Source organism: Phaethon aethereus, assembly GCF_964289735.1.
Source record: "Phaethon aethereus genome assembly, chromosome: 5".
In the NCBI taxonomy this organism is placed as follows: domain Eukaryota; kingdom Metazoa; phylum Chordata; class Aves; order Phaethontiformes; family Phaethontidae; genus Phaethon; species Phaethon aethereus.
Window position 1 is genome coordinate 70,879,387 of NC_138579.1, and position 19,993 is coordinate 70,899,379.

At 49.4% G+C, this 19,993-nt stretch overlaps 1 protein-coding gene across 1 annotated transcript in view; it reads right to left on the reverse strand.

Moving 5' to 3' along the window:
- EPS8L2 (EPS8 signaling adaptor L2) overlaps positions 1–10,119 on the reverse strand; it is a gene marked incomplete at both ends in the record, with an annotated part of 44,134 nt that extends 34,015 nt beyond the window's left edge. The window contains 2 exons of the mRNA XM_082000416.1: positions 8,783–8,838; positions 10,076–10,119. Coding sequence (XP_081856542.1) covers positions 8,783–8,838; positions 10,076–10,119 — 100 coding nt within the window. The remainder of the gene's footprint in view (positions 1–8,782; positions 8,839–10,075) is intronic.
- Between the last annotated feature and the right edge of the window lie 9,874 nt (positions 10,120–19,993).

Sequence of the window (19,993 nt, forward strand, 5' to 3'; positions counted from 1 at the left end):
TGTCCTGTTTGGCTTTATGTTAAGGAGTGGAAGGGATGAAAGAGAGTAACAAATGAGGGGGGAAAAAAAAAAAAAGCAGGATCGATACACATCCTGGAGGGATGGGGTTATCGGCTTGGTCTGGGAAGCCAAACCACATCTTTCATGCCAAGTTCCCTCCCCATTTCCATGCAACGCCCTTTTTTGCAGGGAGTTAGGACATGGTTGTGAACACTCCCTTCAGCCCGGTGGATTGTGTGCACAAGAGATTGGCTAGCGGGATATACTCTGCCCGCTGGGATCGGCTTAGAGCTGAAATAACTTGGTTAAAGTCTCTAGGGATGTAGAGCAGAGCAAGGAATGGCAGAAGCGGGCTTGTCTCTGTGCATGGCCTCTGCCAAGCCAGCAGGGTAGAGCATCTGCAGTACAATATACCTGTGGTACCAAGGTGGGGAAAAGGGTGCCTGTAGGAGTAAGACACCCAGTGGGGGGCCTGGGCTTGGGCCCTGCCTCTGCTGCCAGCTTCCAAAATGGTCTGTGAGTGTTCACAGGGGAGAACATCGGCCTAGGGAGGAGGGAAACAGGCTTCTCTGGGGTTCAGCTTTTATCTGACCCTGAAGCAGATGGCAAAAAGATGTTAGCTGAGGGGTATGCCAGAAGAACCTCTGGCTGCCAGCTGTGCTGGGGTGCAGCTGTATGACCATACATCTCCATGCAGAAGACCCTTGTGCCTCTGCATATGGGGTGTGCTCCCACCATGCTCTGCTTTCCTCAGATTGTTAGTCGGTTATAGTGTGTTTTTCTGCTCTTTTTTAGATTTTTTTATGTGTCTGTAAGAGGGCAGAATGGCCTCAGGACTGTCGTGATACTGTGTGTTCCTAGTGTTTCAGGGGAATTTGAGCCTTTTCCTGCTGCTGGCAGGGGGAGCACCTGTGGTGCTACGCTGAGCTGCACAGGGGTTACGGGCTGGTGCAGGCAGGATCCCAAAGCTCAGTCCTGAGATACCATCTCTTTCCATCCATTTACATTCTCGCTACTGCTCTAAACAAAAACTTGTGTGTGCTTTTGCTGTATGCTGGGGCCAAAGTCAGTTGTGGTGTAAGTGGGTGCCTCTGTAATGAATGCAGCCAGTTACACCAAGCTGCGAAGGCCCCAGCCTCCCCTCCATGCACATCCTTCTCTGATTAATTAGCAAGTTTTATCACACAGGATCCTCCCTGATTCTCCCCGTCTCTCCCTGTATTTGTTTTCAGCCGTTGCTGGGCAGAAGGCACAGCAGAAAATGTGGGGGATGGACAAGTCATATGTGAAGCAGTTTGTAAGGAGCAACAGATTTATCAGATTAGGTTTGTTTTCATTTGGCAGTACCAGACCAAGGACGTCTCCTTGCTTCCCTGCATCACGCTAGAGACCTCCCTAGCCTCCACATCTATTAGAACAACCTAAGGAAAGTCCTGGCTGTTGCATTCTGGAGCTTGCCAATTCTTTATATTATCTATACATTATCTAGCAATGCACATGCTGTTTATAGTAACCTGCCAGTGCAGCATGACCTAGTCTTTGTGCCAAACCAACAGGTCAGGACACAGCCCTCCAGAGGAGAAACAGCAGCAAATGCCTCAGTATGCTAATGGAAATGATGCAAATTTGCCAGGCCTGCATTATAAAGCAGCCTTATGAAATAGCATCCATTCCCAGGATCTGAGCACGGGGCCAGATCTGATCTGGCAGTCTGACTGTGCATCTGCGGTAGCGCAGCTCTGCCGATCTGACAGGTTCCTGCTTCCTCGCCGAGTGGGAGGATGCTCCAGGTTCTGCAGAGTTAGTCGAGGATCTGGTTTCAGGCACTGACCTGCTGTGCCTGAGCTCCTAACAGGGAGGCATCTGCAAGCCTGTACCTTGCTTCTGCTGTTGTGGAGTCTTCATTGCTCGGTGGTCCCTATGGCTCGCCGGCCGGCACAGGGAGAGCTCCATTTTGGAAGCATTTTTGCAGCTTATGAACCATAAAGCTCCCTGGTTTTCCTGATAGCACCACGGTACTTTCTGAACTGCCAGAGCTTGTCTGTACCAGTGGCTGTGACGCCGGGAATCTTTGCATGGGGCAGCTATCACTCATGGCTGGCACATTAGTACATGATCTGTAAGCTCCTGAAGTGAATGAGAAGGCTCTCATTGAAGTTGGGGGCAGCCAAAGGTATGAATGGTCTGTGGCAGCAGGGAGCCACTTTACTGATAGCGTGTCAGCAGCTGCTTGTAGGTGTCACAAGGCTGAATTCCTCCTCAGCACGCTTAATATTTGCCACTAGCTCAGACCCAAGTGCTCACATTCCTCTTTTATTAGCTGAAGACACAACCCACTCTAGAAGAGCAAATAAAAACCTGACCCACCTCCCGGGTTGTGCAAGGACTGAGTACATCAAGAAACACTGCGTGTTTCTGTCCAGCATGCCAGGGAAGGCAAGGCGGTGTGTACAGTAGCGTACTGTCTGCTGGGCAGGCACCCAGGGGCCGCTCAGCGGAAAATAATCACAGTATTAAGAAGCTGCAGGGAAAGCTCGTGGGTAGAGGTGTTCCTTTTTTCCTTTACAACCAGAGCTGGAAGAAATATGCCAAATTATTTTTCAACAAACAGTCCAATATGTTGTTTTCTGAACTTGGTAATGACATTTTTTGAAAGTCAGAATACATTTAGTAAGATTGGAGGAACCTTGATTTAATTAAACAAAGTGATGAATTTGCTTTACTTGAGGACCAAAAAAAGTCAGGGCTGAGCTAAGCCTACATGTTCCCTGTCTTACCCACCACTGGTTTTTGATCTGCAAGAACCGACAGGAATGCTGGCTTCCTATTTTTCTTCCAGCCCTGTTTCCAGTTGGAGTATTAAATGTCCAAGGCTTTGAATAAAAGGGTCGCCCACAAGGCAGTGTCAGAGGGGAGCTGGGGTAATCCGAAGCTGGAATCTCAGGTGGGAAAGGGGACGGGAAGAAAGAAGCTGAAATGACGTTGAGGCAGCAGTGGGGGAGGACAAGGGAGTTATTCAAGGCTGGCAGTGGAGAGGAGGAATTAATGTCTCGGCACTGCTCTGACTCGGAGCTGTGATCAGCACTGCCCAGGGCTTTCTTGTGGTGGCCTGGGGAAGCAAACAGCAACAGCATGTGGGAAAACTGCTCTGCCTTTCACCCCACCGGCTGCAGGAGCGCTTTGGGTTGCACTGGGCAAACGCATCCAGGGACGCTCCCTCCTCTGAGCCACTTTCAGTCTGTTGTGGCAAAGGGCAGGAGTGGGGGAAAGCAATGCCCGAGGGTGCAATGTGTTGGCCGTGGTCGTGCAGCTGGTTGGAGACAGACACAGCTGTGTCTCCATCTGCCCTGTACCTCTGGGGAGGTCTTGGGCAAGCAGAGAAGGTCCTTTGGGAGGACCACAGGTACAGGGAACGCTGGACCTGGGAAATCCCTGTTAGGTCGGTACTGCTGCGGTCAGCACCAGTTCCCTCAGTCCCCCTGTCATTTCCCAAACAGGAATCTGCGTGGCAGTCTGAGGGAAGTGGTTCCTCCTCTCTACGGCAAGAAGTCTTGATCTTTTCTGGGTCTCAGATGTTCTCACCTGTGGGATGATAGCTTTATAGGAAATGGCTGTTCAGTCTGTTGGGTGTGAAGGTGCTTTATCCCGAATTGCAGCCTCACTGCTCTACTGATGGCATCACTGGTCTGCTTCAGGGCACGGGCTGAGTCAGATGTGCCTAAACCCAAACACCTGGCCTTTCTGCTGAGCTATCAAACCTCAGAAATTGTCTCAATGAACACCAGTGCTTTCCATTTTTAGCTTTTGCTAAAAGACACAGAGGGTATATTTGCATCTGAGGGGCGTGATGGTGAGTGGTACCCTTCAGATGCGGCCCAGATCCCCTTGGGTTTAGGCATGTGCATGGTCCTCTTGACCCAACTGCATAGCTGAGCAAGCTCAGTTTCTAGCAACCACTCCTGTCAGGATTGTATCTTGCAGACCAGTGTGTGTTAAATCCGTGCACAAACTCTCTTCTAGAGGGCTGTGGGGAAGCAACAGCAGTTCAGCGCTCCCATTGATAACTCTGTGACTGCTACATGGCCTCCAGCTGAAATAATTGTCAAGCTCATGGTTTGGGCAGGCAGTAACTAATAGTAAATAATGACCCTTTTGTTGGTCATCATGCAGAGCCATCAATAGCAAACGCACATTTACAATGCAGCTTTAGGGAAAGCGAGACTGTCTTGAGTCAATGTTTCTGTCTTTCTGCTCTTGGGGCTGTTTGTGAGTTGGCACAACTCTTGTCTGTGACGGGTATCTCACAGCAGTGACCCCAGGGCCCTGCTTCACGCTGTGCTCGCCCAGGGTGTGGGAGAGCTAGTGGCAAGGAGTGACAGTCTGGGGGCCAAGGGTGAGTTTTATCTCAGAGATCTCCCCGTGTGAGGAGACATGGGAGGTATGTGGAGAGCCCCAGGAGCTGTTTTGTGACTGTTAAACACAATTTACTCCTTCACCATCAGGGTATCCTGCTTAGCCAGGCCCAGCGTCCTCTGCCAAGCGGCCACTGGTGACTCCTGGGTGCAGCCAGCACCGGTGGAGTCTCCTCTCCCTCAGCTCCCCAGGCAGATGATACCTGTCCAGGGCCATGCCAGGCGGGTGGGAATGGCTTTTCTCTTCTCTTTGTGTTCAGTGCTTCGTGTCCTGTTACAGCACCGAAGCCTGTCTTGGGTTACTGGGGGTGTGCAGTGTCAAATGATCGCGCCTTGCAGGCTGCCGCTGTTCAGTGCCATGTCTCTTCAGCCTAACTCATGCTACAGGCAGTTTCTCTTGCTCCAAAATCCCTTTTCCAGCTCTGTACAAGTTTTGTTTTTTCCCAGAAATTAATGTATCGAGGATGGGGTGGGCAGGTCAGAGCCAACTGTCTGGGTCTCAGAGGTTTGGATGGGAGACAAGTGCTGCCCTCCTGGTGTCTTGCACCTCTGCGGTGCACCTCCATGTCGCACCCCTCTGCTCTGCGGCCCTGCTGGGGTGCCAGCCTGGTTTTGGATCTGCTGGGCACTTCTGTGCCCCAGCACTTGAAGTGAGAGGCAAAGACACCCAAGGAGTTGGCCAGGGATGCTGGAAAGCGGCTGAGCACTGCAGGGACAGACACGGTAGCCAAACAAAAATGGGCTGCTTTGAATGCTGCCACAGAGCCATTTCCTCCTTACAGCCCCATGAGAAATCCCCTATAATCATTAAACTGCCCTCGACTCTATGCAGCTTCTCATGGTTACACTGCCTAATCTGTCACGAGAGCGCTGTCTGACCAACCATGAAAGCAGCTTAGATGAACGCCTGCCTAAGTCCACCTGGGTGTCACCACAGAAGCGGGTGGCAGAAGCCTGCTGTGGAAAGCACTATGCAGAAACACTTCCTTCCAGCCCTTCCCTTGGCTTCTGCCAGAGCCACACTGTTTTCCCCCCCACGGCCTTTCATCTAGATGCCAGTAAGCGGAGAAGCAGTTTAATTTATTTATGGTATGCATTAACATTTATTCATCTGGTTCCTGTGCATTGAGTAAGGTGGCAACTTGATAGATGCCACCCATTCCCCCTGCTGCCAGCAGAGCCAGAGCTCACACTGTGCAGGCAGCCACAGACTCTTCCAGAATGTGGAGCTCACAGCAAATGTGATGCCCTTTTGCTAAGGGGGAAGGAAAGGATGGGTATCCTGCTCCCACAACAATCAGGAAACTCCACCGAGGATAGCTGATCACCTAGAAAGCGTATCCAACTCTGATCAGCTCTGGTAGGGGTAGAGCCGGGGGAAGATATCTAAGGGCTTTAAGCCACTTTCTTTGCAGAATTCCCTGATGACTTTGGTAGTCTCTCTGCATCCCTCAGTTCTCACCACAGTGAAGAAGACATGGTGGTGTGCTGTGTACTTCATGATCAGCACAATTACAGCAGGCTAAGGGTGACACCAGAACAGCCACCTTCCCCGCCCATCACCAGCCACGAAGCTGCGTCCTGTGTGGGCCCACGTGGCCCTGTGAGTTTCACACTATGTCCTTGAACTCCCTAGAGCAGATCCCCCACCTCTGTCATCCAGTTGGCTTTCTGTGCACAGCCTGGAGCTGCTGGTCTGCTTCCCCCTCACCACGATGCTTTTAAATATCAGTCTCCAGGGTCTCACCTGAGGTGGCTTTAATACTGCCAGTAAGTCCCTGTTGATACTGGGGACACCTTGGCCCTCAGATAGCAGTTGTGTCCCTGCAGTTGGCACTCTTGTCATGTTAGGCCAATAATGAAAGCTCAGCCTGGGTTAGCATTTAGAGCCCAAGTACCCGAGCTAATGATTCAGTACATGCCCTCCTCTCCCACGCCTGCTTTGTGGTGAGAGGCACTCTGTTGTAGAAAAAACATCTTAAGAAAGCTAAAACCAAGGCCTCATTCACCTAGGAAAAACATGTAGGCATCTGTATGCACTGGAGCATCTGTGTACGTTACCTAGCGAGCTTTAAATGTGACATGTGTGCTCTGGATTTGGGAGCTGTTGCAGTCATTTCTTTGGAGGCCTGGCAGCGTGCACAGGCCGAGGGTCCAGCCTGATTACACTGGACAAGAGTGGAAATATGAAAGGTCTGGTAAGCTCCGAATGTCCCTTAGCAGCATCGTAAACACATAATCAAGGCCAGTTCGGCTTGATGTGATTTGTTTCATTATGAAATGTAATTCTCTCTGGAATTTTAGTTCTTGCCTGCCTTCCACCCCTAAATGTGCCAGCTCACAGCAGGAATTGATGTTAGGGGAAGGAGGATCCGAGTGCGAAGGGGACCCAGACATTTAAGTATTGGTTTAACACATGCCGAGTGCCCTTTGATAAAGGCATGCTGAATTAGCAGGGCAGGTTTCAAGTTCTGCCAGGCAAAAACCCTGTGGATGTACTCGTGCAGTGCTGGGCTGAGCTGGCCAACAGCCACTGATTTATGCAGTAAATTACTGCAGACCTCCTACTGCACTTTAGAGGTAGCAGCTGAAATAATGGGCAGCTGATATATTCCTCTTGATGATTTGGCCCATGGACTTATCGTCCTTATTTAATATTTGCTGGAATTTGGTCAGAGAGGTCCCATCCCTGGTGAAATTTGCTTTTGAGGTGTGTCCATGCAAAAAAATTTAAAAGATGTAACTTGGTTTACTTACTTGGTAAGGCAGTTTGTCAGCCTTTCCCTTTGCTAGCATCTGCGGTGGAGGCATTGCAGGGTGGTCCCTGCTCGCCATGCCAAGGCACCGAGTCAGCCTTGTGCTTGGAGTTAGATCCCCCCCGAAACCCTGACAATCCGAAGCCCTGGGCTGCCTCCACCCATGGGTGCTAACCCAAACATGTGCCGTGTTTCCAATGCAGTTGTCAGCTCTTGGTTTCGTTTTTACACATCTCTGCATGGCGCTCTGTTTACCTTGCAGCTATAATCTTTCTGCCCCTGATCAGATCTGCAGGAGCTTTCAGTGAACAGCAAAAGAAATGATGCCGTTAGAGGTAGGAGGAGCTCGTCTAAACTAGCAGTCCTGTGTGCAAAGTGGAGCAGCACCCAAACATTTCCACGCCTCATCCTCTTGCTTTTTTCTAGGCTTATCATGTGTTCTTTCATCTCCAGACAAGTGACTGACACAGTTCAAACCCCCACTTGGCACCTGTCCATCATGCAGCATCCAGGCCACAGATTGCCCCGGCCAGTAACACCAAATTTCTGTTCTGCCTTTATTCCCATGTTTCACTTCTTTGGAGCTAAGTTAACAATGACTTTGTTTAACACTTCATCCACTAAGTACAGCCCCAGCCTTCCCATCAGTGCCCACTTCTCCCCAGGCAAGATAGGTCACTTGTGGGACAGTGCTTCAGGCCATTCCACACTGATAAACCTCCAGGGAAAACTGTCCAGCAACCAAAATCACTTCCCAGGTACAAATACAGCCACCCTCACCTCGTAGCTGCACAGGGAGATTTCTGATCAAATACAAGCTCTCCAACAAGGGGCACACACAACGTGTTCACACCCAATGAAAGCATCAACCAGGCAAATCCATATCTCTCAAATGGGAGAGTTTGCAGGCTTGCACTCCTGGAAAGCTCCTAGTGTTCCCCTAGACAAACCCCCACCTTCTTATGCAGGGAGTGACTGAGGGAGGTGATTTCTCACACAACTTTCTGCTTGTTCTGCCTAGCCCACAGGCCAAGTCTTCATCTAGGATATGTTAAGAGAGCTGCTAAGATCAGGAATAACTGTTATTGATACCTAAATGTTCTCTACTGCTCTTCACCCAGTGACTCGCTGGCTCCTCTGGAGCTGGGGTCGTTTATAAACAAGCTACAGATCAGGCTCCACATAAGCACCCATCCTGCCGATTCCCTCTGCTTCCAAAGAGCCAAAGGGCACTGGAGTTTTCATGGTTCACTGAGTAGTTAAAAGAGGATAATCATTAATCTGCTGAGGACAGTCTTTCTTTTGTTAGGCCCTTTATCAGGTTATCTTGCTAACATAACTGGAGAGGATCTGGGTGATGGGTGGGGGTGAAGGGAAGCAATGTTCTGTGTAGCTTGTCTGTTCTCACAAAATCACAGCTGTGCCCACCATGGGAGGTGGTGGCATGGAGGTAAGGTGTATTTTTGCTGCCATGTCAGGCCAGCCTGTTGCATAGCTCTGGATTCACGTGGCTTTGATTGAGTCACAGCCTAAAACTCCCCAACAGCCACGTCCAGCTCTCCAGAGGTGCCTTTGCTATTGGAAACCTTAGATGTGTTTGTGGCTGTGACTTACCATACAGGTCCTTTGCGCTCAGCTTGGAGGCTCCGTCCGCTCTGCCCATGCTGCCACTGTAAAAGAAAGAAGGTACAAATAAACCATCAGCTCCCAGATCTTTTTAATATCTGCTTTCACGCTGCAGCTCACACAATAATCAGCACAGCAGCCCTGCAGCTGTCCCGAGAGGTACCGGCCCTACCCTCCTCATCACGTCTGTCAAATGTGGTACAACTCCAAATTACCAGGCAAAGCATTTGTTTGTCCAACAGTGCCGGCGGCTCCCTCAGCAACCCTAGCTGTTATCCACGCTGCAGGCACATGTCACTAAACCCAGCAGCTGGAAACAGGAGATGGAGGAGCCCATCTAGGCCTGTCCCCACTAGAGTTACCTTCATGTGCAATGTCTCCTGGAAGGCCGTTGCTTCTGGAGGGACTGTTTTAAGGACAGCTGCTCCCAGTGAGCAATAAGGGGGTTGTTACAGGGAGCAGCACAGGTAAATGGAGACCCCTCCATGTTATACCTGAGTCCATCTGAACCTGAGGCAGTGTAAGTGCCAAGATTAAGATCCTTTATTAATGGACCCTTTTGAGATGTACTCCTTGAAGGCAGGTGCTCAGGTGTAGAAAGTGTCCTGTATAAAAATGTGGAAGGACTTAATTGTGTGTAAACGCTTGATTTTTGGGGTGTCAGGTCTCTAAGCATGCGTTACATCCCTTGTAGGGCCACTCCCACGCCTGGGTTGTGCATAGGAGTGTGCAGCCAGGAGATAATAGTGTTTTCTCCAGCTCAGGCCTGGCAGGGGAGGATCAAAGCAGGACCTCAGGGTTTCAGGCACTGTGGTCGGGCTGTCCTGCACAGTGCAGTGAGATAGTGGGTGGCTGGTGGCTCCTTTCTGCTCTGTCGCCATGTCCCCCTGGGGGTAGGTAGTGGTTCAAGGTGCTCATACATCTACACCCTGCTCTCCAGCGATCAGGAGCATGCAGGAGGGAGAGAGCTGGTGGCTCTGGCTCCATCAGGAAGCTGCCACGGGCTGCCGTAGCCCCCAAGCCACAGGTGAAGAGGCTCCTGGTGTCCCTCTCCTCTCTCTGTGCCTAACACAGCACTAGCAAGCCACAGTGTGCAGGGCATGTGAGGTGTGAGGCAGCAATGTTGGCTATGGCCACAGCTTGTGAGGAGCCCAGAAAGGGTGAAACAAACACCAGGGATTTGGGGGGCAAGTGGAACCGCTAGGAGCATTCCCCTGGGTGGCAGGAAGGAGTGGTGGTGCCAGCCACGAGATGGAGGAAGCCCACCACAGAGATCCTTACTTTGATGAGCCAGGGTTGCTGCTGAGGGATCCCTTGAGACTCATGTCGCTTCACAGGACAGGCAACTGCAGCAGAAGAGACAGGGTTAGTGATTAGAAAACATGCTATCAGATGATTTAGCTGTGGGCGTGCTGCCCTCCCTGCCTCTGATTTGGTGTCTCCAAGTAGCACGGTGGGTGGATGACATCAGTCAGGTGAGCACGAAGGGGTCTTCTGGCTGTTCTCTGCCCTGTGGCTCAGATACCTCTCACAGCTCTGACCTGGGCTGAAGGTGACACATCCCAGGATGCTCTTCTGAAACCTATTTCCACCTCTCTCGTCTTGCCCGCCCCTTTGAGGCACACCCTGACTTTGTGGTACTTCAGCACATCTTTTTCTAGCAAAGCAGCCCTGCCTACACTTTTTCACAGGGACTGATGTGGCCTTTGCCTTTATGGTCTGTCAGAGGCCATTAACAAACTAACAGATCCCTGTGGCCATATGCTTATGACTGTAAGTGTCCTGAGTAATTTTTCATGCCCATAGTGCCATTATCTTTTGTTATGTGGCAATTTTAAGCTCTATACCGGCTGTCAAAGTATCCTTACCAGGGTATTGCCCACCTAGAGAAAAGTGAGATTATTGTGAATGCTGCTTCACTGGCAGCATAAGAATGGCGAAAAATTTAATGTGATGGCTGAGTGCTTGGTGAGAGACAGGCAGACTCAGTTCACAGGTTTTTTCCCTCCTCTTTCATATGAGAATTACAAATAACGTGAGAGAAGATGTGAGAGAGATCCAAGCACTGCTCTGAGAGCAGAAGTGCGGGGCGGGGGGGGGAGGAAGGGAAAGCAAGGTATAATAAAACCTCAGGGGATGCTTTGTATTGGCATTCAAGCTATTTACCTCTGCTCCAGTGCGTAAGTTGAAGGAAAGCCAAGACAAAGTCTTCAAGGTTTTTTTAATTCACTTTTGAAAAGCTCAGGGGGCACCCACCTGTGGGCTGGGCACTCAGTGCCTCTTTTTTACTTTGCCTGGGTCAGACCCTGCTCACCTCATTATAAGGCTGTTAGAATTCAAAGGTATGGCTTTCAAACCCTCGTCGTCGGCCTGAAGGAAGAAATTAATCAGTGTCTTCAGTGGGACTTCCTGCGAGGGGACCTTTGAACGTGCTTGGCATGTGCCGTGGGGCTGCCGTGACAGCCAGCCCTGGCAGGCAGAGGAGCTACCTCGCTAAGGTTTTTCTTAGCTGAGCTTAGGCTAAATTGTTTGTAATCCCTGAGGAATACTTTGGAATCATCCCTGGCAACACTGGGATTTCCCCTCTTGAGGCTGACTATCTCTGCTGCAGGGCTTGTTGCATCGTCAGCACAGCTGTCCTAGATTCCTTATGTATCCATTTTTATTCCTAGTGTTGGAAACGCTCATTTCTGGTATTTTGCTCTGTGTGTTTCACCCTGAGGTGAGGGCAGATACAGAGTTTTCTCACTGATCTTAACAAAACTGCCCGTCTGTCAGGGATATATTTTGCGGAGATGCAGCTCTCCAGATGAAGCACACGGCTTGTGTGCATGCTGCATGGCTGCATACTGCTAACAGCATGGCGCAGCCACATGCACATACTTCTTAGCTGAGTTTAGGCTAAATTGTTTGTAATCCCTGGGGAATACCTTGGAGTGCACATACAGACTGTATGGAGGACCCTGGCATGTTTTGGGCTCAGCCTTAAGACTTTCAGCCTGCTTTGTGTCACAGTAATATTCCTCAGCACTGAGACACTGTTAGAAATTACTTTGAAGTGCATTTTGTAGCTAGTGTATTAAGTTCTCCCTTTTTTGCCTCTCTTGTGGTTGATACTAAAGTCCACGCAGACACACACATGCAGATACAAATTCATACACATGTTAGAATAGAAACTTGGTGTTCTGCCAACGGCTCTCAGTGTAATAAAACCTGTCCCTGTGCCCAGGCTTGGGTACCTGTGAATTTTTCCTCTGTTAATAGCTGTCTGCTGGTTTCCTTTTACAGTCCTCAAACTGTTCCTATCTCCCAGATCTCTGTGTGCATTAGCATAAGATACTTAGAAAAGGGAACGTGCTCTAATAAACCCAGCTCTGGTCTGTTTACTTTACACCATCCAATCACTTTAGTCCTGTGGCTGATGATCATAGCTGGGAATGTTTCTGCATATTAATGAAATATGTTTGGCTCCCTTTCACTTACTGTCCCAGTGCCATGTACTTAATGAACTAAAATCCAGCTTACTGCAGCGGGTAAGTGGCACCACGTTTGGCCCGTGGAGTTCAGAGCTTGCTCCCAGGCTGCTGCCATGAAACAGCAGGAGGAACCAGGGGTGCAGCCAAGGTCACCTTAGTTTTTCTCCTTCACAAGCTCAGTCCGAAAGGCAAACTCGGGGGGATCTGCACCTGCTTTTAGAGGAACCCATCTCATGAAACCCTACATGGCTGCCAAAGCAGCAGACCCTGTGACAATGGCAGAGGTCGCTGCTCAGCTTTGTGGGTGAAACGGGACCAGCCACAAGATAACCCAATTCTTTATCTGGTGGTAGTTATTAAGAAAGTACTGACGGGATAAGCTGGGCTCCCTAGAGCAAGGCAGGGTAACGTATCGTGTACCTTGGCTAGTGTAAATGCCACTGGACCTCCACAGGTGTCAGAATGACCTGCCAACGCGCTGCTTGAAGTGTGCGGTGGGAACACCCGCCACTCGTGAAACAGCAGAAAGGTTTTGTGCTGCTTGCAGTCCCATTTATACCCTGACGCTCCAGAAGTCTTCCACCCGGCCAGCAGAAGCTGTAATGCATTAGCACTGCTGACATTTCAGCGAAGGCCTGATTATGTATTGCTCCTTTCAACATGTCTGATCAAGTGATCCCTGGCCCGTCTTGGTGTTTGTAATGCAGTAAACCCCAGCATCCCCCCTCGCTTTGCCCAGCACCGCTGTAAGGTTGTCCTCGCTTCCAGAGTGCCTGCATCCGAAAGAGGATGTGAAACTGGAAGCAATGTGAGTGCCTGCCAAGTCAGCAGGTCCTTATCCTTCTAGGCTGCCTTCTTTTTATTTATTCATGCTATTTTCATTATTTAACCTTTGCCTAGTTCTTACTGCTGCTTTAAGGGCCATGTCTGTGTTCAGACTTGTGTTAATCGAAATGAGGGTGTGGTGTGATGCTGGCCAAATTAAACCAGGACAGCCTTGTGCCAGAGCTTTTAATTCAGTTTAAATTGCCTGATATTAATTAAATCCTAGCTGTCAGACTGGGGGGGCACGTTTCTGAGAGGTTAGAGACTTTATGATTTTGCTAAATCGAGAGACAACTGGCCTTTAATAAGATGAAGAAAGGGCTGGGAGTACTTCAACTTTAAACGTGGAGAGAGCCAACGATGAGACTCGAGAGACAAGATGCGGTTATGGCCGAGCGGCTGGCTTTCCCCAGGTTTCCCCCTCCCCGCGGGGACAATCCGTAAGAGGTCTGACACTCTGCAACCTCTGACGCACATGTTGTCTTCTCCCGCTGTCATTTCAGCTGTGGCTCAGGCTTCCCTGACTAGAGGGTTCCTGATCTCCCTCTTATCTCCCTGCAGGGTGTGGCTGCGTTCTCCTCCTTCCCCAGTGGGGCGAGCATGCACAGGAAGGGAAGTGAGAGGCAAATTTAGCAGTGTGGTGTGTGGCTGTGCAGGGGTTGCCTTTGACTCAGCCTTATCAAATCCAGTTTTGAGACCATGCATCTACTCTTTCGATGGCGCAGGGCAGTGTTTCTCTGTGGGTCACCAAGAAAGCCAGTTAATCCTTGCATGTGAGCACAGTGTTTAACGGGATAGGGGCTCCAGCAGCTAAGTCAGGCTCAAATTCTGGCTGCGAGGACAGACGGCAGCACTATGCTTCAGCTGGGGGGACTTACAGGGGAAGCTTAACTGCTTGGCTAAAGCCTGGCACTGTCACCTGTCCCAGGCCAGGAGATCTCCTGTGCTGAAACAGAGGGCCTTAGAGAGGCCAGCAGAAGTCAATGCTAAAAGACATCGAGGTGGGTGAAGTGATATTGTACTTTAAAGCAAAGGAAATCTCACTCCCTGACTTTCCGGACAGTCTTATCCTTGGAGGTCAAATATCCTCCCAAAGACACACGGAGTCATGATAGGAGACTGGCATTGTTGTCTGTGCTCCATTTCTGTACTTTTATAGCAAATGGAAGCAGGCCATACATTGTTTTGACTTTCTTTGAGTCTCTTTGAAGAGGGAGCTGCAACGTTGCAAGGGTGGAGAAGCTCTATGGGAATGGAAAAAATAATAGCTCTCTTCTCTGTGGGCCGATCACTACTATTGTTGTACATTATTTTTATTAAGAATACTTCTCCCTTGTCTGCTGTGGTCACACATTTTTGTTCTTACAGCAAATTGAAAGGGATTGTGAAAACTTCTGGACTTCAGGTGAAGATTGGACAACTTGAAGATGTGAAATACTAGCGTCTTTTTTAGGGCTATTATTATTATGATCACTGTTAACAACAATAGCAGCATCTAGTGTTCGTGAGTGTTTTTCATCATGGGTCTAGGACTACCTTTAGGAGTGCGATCAGGTAGAGCAAGCTGCAGAAGGTTTGTTGGTATCAGAGGCTGTTAGAATATATGATTGGAGCGGCAGAGAAGTGCTGGGCAAAATGCAACAGCTTTTACTGGAACAACAGTAGAAAAATATGGCAAAACCCCCTCAACCGACAAGCTACCTAGGTGTAACAGTAAGTTTTTTCCTAGCGAGCTCTAACCCATTTCTAACAGACCTTGCCCTTGTTTCCATCAGTTATCCCACTGAAATCTGCCTGGTGTGACAGGGCTTCCGAAATGCCCACAAGCTGGTATTGAAACATGTTTTCCTGCTGGGAGCCATGTTAGTGGTACTGATGGTTTAACTGGTGTGTCACAGAAAGGGGTCAAATAAGGTTTGATGTCTGTAGCCTAAAGTGTTTCTTGACCAGGTGGGACCCCTGGAATGAAGCCAACATGCAAAGTGGTCCCTTATGCCCTGTCAAGTCAACCCAAAGGTGGTGGTGGGGAATGGCTTCATTCCGCAGTGCATGTGAAGTGCTCGAGGATGCGGTGAGGGAAGTCTCTGCGCCAAGCAGATTACAGGGCTTGGGCACTGGTGAAATATATGTGATGGAAACGCTGCCCAGGGGTCCTGCCTGGAGTGGGAGGGGGCAGATACAATGAGGGTGCTGCTGTCTGTGCATGTAGCCCGTGCCAGCTGGATGGGTCAGGCAGAAATGGTAGATTAGCAAAAGCTGCAGCAAGTAACATAAAGCGTTGGTTAGAAACATTAGCTGGTGACCACATGATGTTATCTTTTAAACTTCCTAGGACAACAAAGCGCTGTCTGTTAGGGTTGCTGAGTGTTTTCATAAGGGAATGTCACGCTGGCGAAAGCTGTTTGACGGGCTGTCCTACAAAACTAAGTCTGCTTGTACCCATACAAGAGCAAAGGGAGCACAGTCATCATGATGTATGTCCTGCACTTATTCGTGCTCCAGCCAGCCTTCCCCGGCCCCTGAGAGTATCCTGCCGACTCCCATGATCTGTCCTGCCCACTGTGATCGTATTGGAGGACTTGGCAGATAGGCAAGGCTACAATCCCACATCAGTCCACTAACAAAACAGCTTTCGGATGTTGGTGAGGCACTGGGATCTGTGTGCTTAGTGCTCCTCATGCGGCACCAAGAGATCTAAATTCACACGATCTGGTTTAGATCTCTAAAAGTGCTTGTGAGATGGACCCTGAGAGCCTGCATCAGACCTGAGAACTTAACCTGGGTCTCTTGTGTCCTGGTCCAGCCTCCTAATGATGAAATCACCCTTCTCCTGCTTTTAGTTGTTTTTCTGAACCTGACAGTAAGGATGCCTGTCAGGGCTTACCAAAAGAAATTCGGACCTGCTCGATAGGGTCTCTCCCAAGAACATGCACTCATAAAGAAGATAGTCTTTGGGTTAGTCAGAAAGCATCAGGGGACACCCAAATCCAGAGCAAAGAGGCTGACAGCCAAACAAGTGAACATGTTGTTGTTGCTGCTCCTTTGTAAAAGTAAGCAAACGAGGATCTTGTCCCATCTGAAATTTCCAAACCCTGTCTTTGCAAATCAGGCCTTGCAAATCATGGTGGTTCAGTGGAACCAAGTTGGAACTTCATGACTCTATTTTATCCTATTGCTGGTGATTCCTGCTTTGAAAAGGGGAACACATCCAACCAATGTTTCTTAGTCTGGTGACTCTAGGAATCTCCATTTATATCTGCTTTGTTTGAGATGTTTTTACAGTGCCACAAGTTTTGGAAAGTGGTGAGTCCTGTTGTTCTTTCCTTCCTCCCTCCCACCCATGGCACCCTTTCAAGCTATCTTTACAGTGACAGAGCCACTCGAGGTCACAGGTCACTTTGCCCCTGTGGAAGAAGGGAGCATGAATACATGTGTAGTTTCAGGGTGTGTGTGGCATGTACCAGGTTAGAGTAGTTAGTCACAGGTGGTGGGTACAACCTGCTAGGTGTCTAGAAGAAACACTCCCTGCTTTGTACAGGGGATTTTTCACATTGTGGAGATGGTCCAGAAGACAAGCACCTGGATAAATATAAGCCAGCCCAACAGGTCAGCGTAGGTCTGCGCGAAGAAGAACCAAGTGTTCTTCAGCCTCTATGGGAGAAGCAGCAGCAGGTCTTTTAGACTGAGGCAACTCAGATCTACAGCCACCCCTTTTCCAGCTTTGATAGACCCTGATTGCCACTTTTTTGTTTAAGGGTCCCTCCTTCCCTATGTGCTGTGCCCTTCCATGCTGTGTCCTGCAGAGCACCAGGATAAGACTTCTACTGATTGCTGAGGATCACACCCAAGTAGGCCATACCTTGTTCACCCTGCTCCTCAGAAACAGTAATTTGTGCATAAAAAGTATTTCCTGGGAAAATGTTTAGGCAGACTTCCCAGTGTTAAGAGGGGAACACCCACACGTGTGTCCAGCAGCTGGGTTTGGCATGAGCGGTCCCTGGGAGACTACACAGCCCTGCTAGACTGCGCTGGTGATTTGGAGGCAATGCATCTGCTGGCTTTACTACTGATCCCCCAAGGGGCTGAAATGGAGGCTTGGGAGTTAATGCTCAGAAACATAAACTGACACCACTGAGCAAAAGTGACAATATTTACAAATTCCTGATGTGAGATTCACAAACTACATAGAGAGAGCATCTGAAGTTGCCCCCTGTGTCCCCCCAGACACACACATAGGCACCTATGCATGGCTCTTTCCAGTCTGTATGTGATACACAAACGGATCTTAATTTAAGTCCAGGTCAGGAGTCCAGGCAGCGCTGGAGGCTCTTGGTGCCCACAGAGGTCGGTGCAGAAGAAGGAAGGCTCTGCAGGCTAGTCGAACCAAACTAGGAGCTTTTATATTTTTGCCAGAAGGTAAAACCTTCCTTCAAGAAACGCAACCAAAAGCAAGTCTAGACAGTGACTTGCTCTATAAATACACGGGGAAAATGCACAAATAGCCACAATCCCCATGATCTTGGGAAAAAACTGGAAGCTGACTCCACTACCCCTCTGAAAGATGTATTTGCAGAGTCCCCATGCTGAGTCACAGCTCCTGAATTTACACGTTTCTTCTCTGTTGGAGGAATCCCGCAGAAGCCGAGTGGGGGAAAAACATGGAGCAGGTTGGGGCTTGCTGTGTGTCTGCCGAGCCTGTCTCCTGCCAGGGGTACCGAGCTGAGCATTGTCTATGCTTGGGCTGCAGTCTGGCAAGCTTGAGAACCAGCCCCAGAAATAGCGTGCCAAATATTAATAGATGCTTTTGGAAAGATGGAAGGAGATGGATGAGTGCACCTTGTATAAAAGCTCATTAAATGGTTTAAAGTAAAAGACCCCAGTTCAAAACTACCGGAATGGGAGAAAGTGTTATGTGAGTCACTTGCACTCCCCAGGAACAAAAAAACAATATGATGTGTTCCCTAGGCTTCCTGGGAAGGGAAGAGTGTTGTGGGGAATTTTGTAGGTTTTTCCTCTGTCCTGTTTTAATTTGTGCCCACACCCTCTGTGAGCAAAGCCTGTCCAGTTGCAGGGTGAGAGGAGAAAGGAGCTGTGGGAGGCTGGTGCTGGCTGTGGGACTGTCTGGGCAGGATGCAAGGGGAAGGCTGGAGGGCTCCAGCCATCACATGCCGGTGCTGGCAGGACCTGTGGGCGTAGCATGTCTGGTACCCAAAAAGTTTGCTGAAGAAATGCACTGGTAGTTGTCATGCTGAAGGTTTCTCTGCCCTGCGTCCTTATTCAATCCCCCACCCCAAAAAAGATCCCTTTTTCCTACCCTGGTGCTAGATTCTGGGTGCTGGATCACCAGCAGCAAGGGGGTTAATAGCTGTGATTTTTAGAAGGGGGGAAGGATTTGACACTGTGACTCTATTGATGAAAGGGATCCTTTTTATTTTCTCTGTGTAGAAAGCAGGACTCAGACATCAGGCCAGTAAAAATAGGGAGTGACTGTGTGTGTGTGTCATAGTCCAGAGCAGGACGGATAACGGCCCAAGGCGCTGCCCTGTTCTGCTCCAGCCCAGCATGAAGGAGGTCACTGAATCGCCTCTGTGTTCAAGCAAAACACCAAAACCCTCTGCATAACTGGCAGCGTGCTCGTGTCTCCTGGCTGCAAGCGCTGACTCCCAGAGCTGTTCCTCACGTGCACCTCGCTGTGTAGCGAGACCCTCTCTCATTTCTCTTACGGCTTTTCCAGGCTTGAAGGCATTTGTGAAACAGCTGGGAAGCTCAGCAAAAGGCTGGCACCAGTGGGGAGGAATGGGCTAGCAGCCGGGGATGGAGAAGGTATAAGGGTTCCTGCTGTGTCCCTGCTCCTTCACACCATGGTGTTAAGGCTCTGACTGAGGGCACAGCAAAGTATTCTCCTTTATGGTTGGACTTCAAGGAAAAAAAGCTGATTTGCCCAGGGCTGTCACATCTGTGCTTGAAAGATGGTGGTGTGTTTATGCAAAGCACTCATAGCAAAACTGCTTCTTCCAGAAGCTTTAAAGCTGTCTGGTCCAACCATCAGCTTCCATGTCTACACTGACAGCACACTAATAATACCTGGGTGGTCCTTGTTAATCCCCGATGGGTATCAGTCATTTATTGCTGCTGTGGCCACATAAGTAGGTAAGAGATTGGCCTTTGCTATCACCATGGCTTTAAGATAATCACTCAAGTGTCTTAATTGTTCATTAAACGATTGCTTTAATGTGTAAGTACACTGTGACCTCACCTCATATTAATACTGTGCAATCCTTACAAGCTAGCCTCAACAGTCCTAGTTTGTTACTGCTTTTACAGGAGAGCTGTAAAAATAAATAAACAATAAAACCCCCTTAAACCTGAACATCATTTGCCTGGCTAGTGCCAGCCCAAACAGGGTTGAAATGGTTCAAGGAAAGATGACTGGGTGGTATGTCTGGTCTCTCACCAACCCCAGGAAGGGCGGAAGGAGTTTTTTTGTAAATTAACCCCTCCATGCCGATCGGTTCATGAGCAAGAGAGAGGCATTGAGTTTGATGGGACATTTCCACCACCTTCTCCTGAAGGAAAGGCATTTTTGGTCACTCCCTGAAACGCTGATTCACTTGCCTGGCAGAAATTCAGGCATGCGGCAGGACAGTCAGTGTGCCAAGAGCTTTTTTTCCATCAGAGGAAAGCTTGTTACTGGGCTGAGACCCACTTTGGGGGCCACGTTTAGCTTCAGTTTGTCTCCAGCATGGTCATCGTGAAGTGTTTGAAGCTGCAGCGAGATTGATAAATCTGAACCAAGAAATACTTATCTCCCTGTGTCGGAAGTTCACACCACGGTATCTTTCCAAAGAGAAAGAGAAAGGGCTGCAACCTGTCTCCCTCTCTCTCTGCCTATACCAGT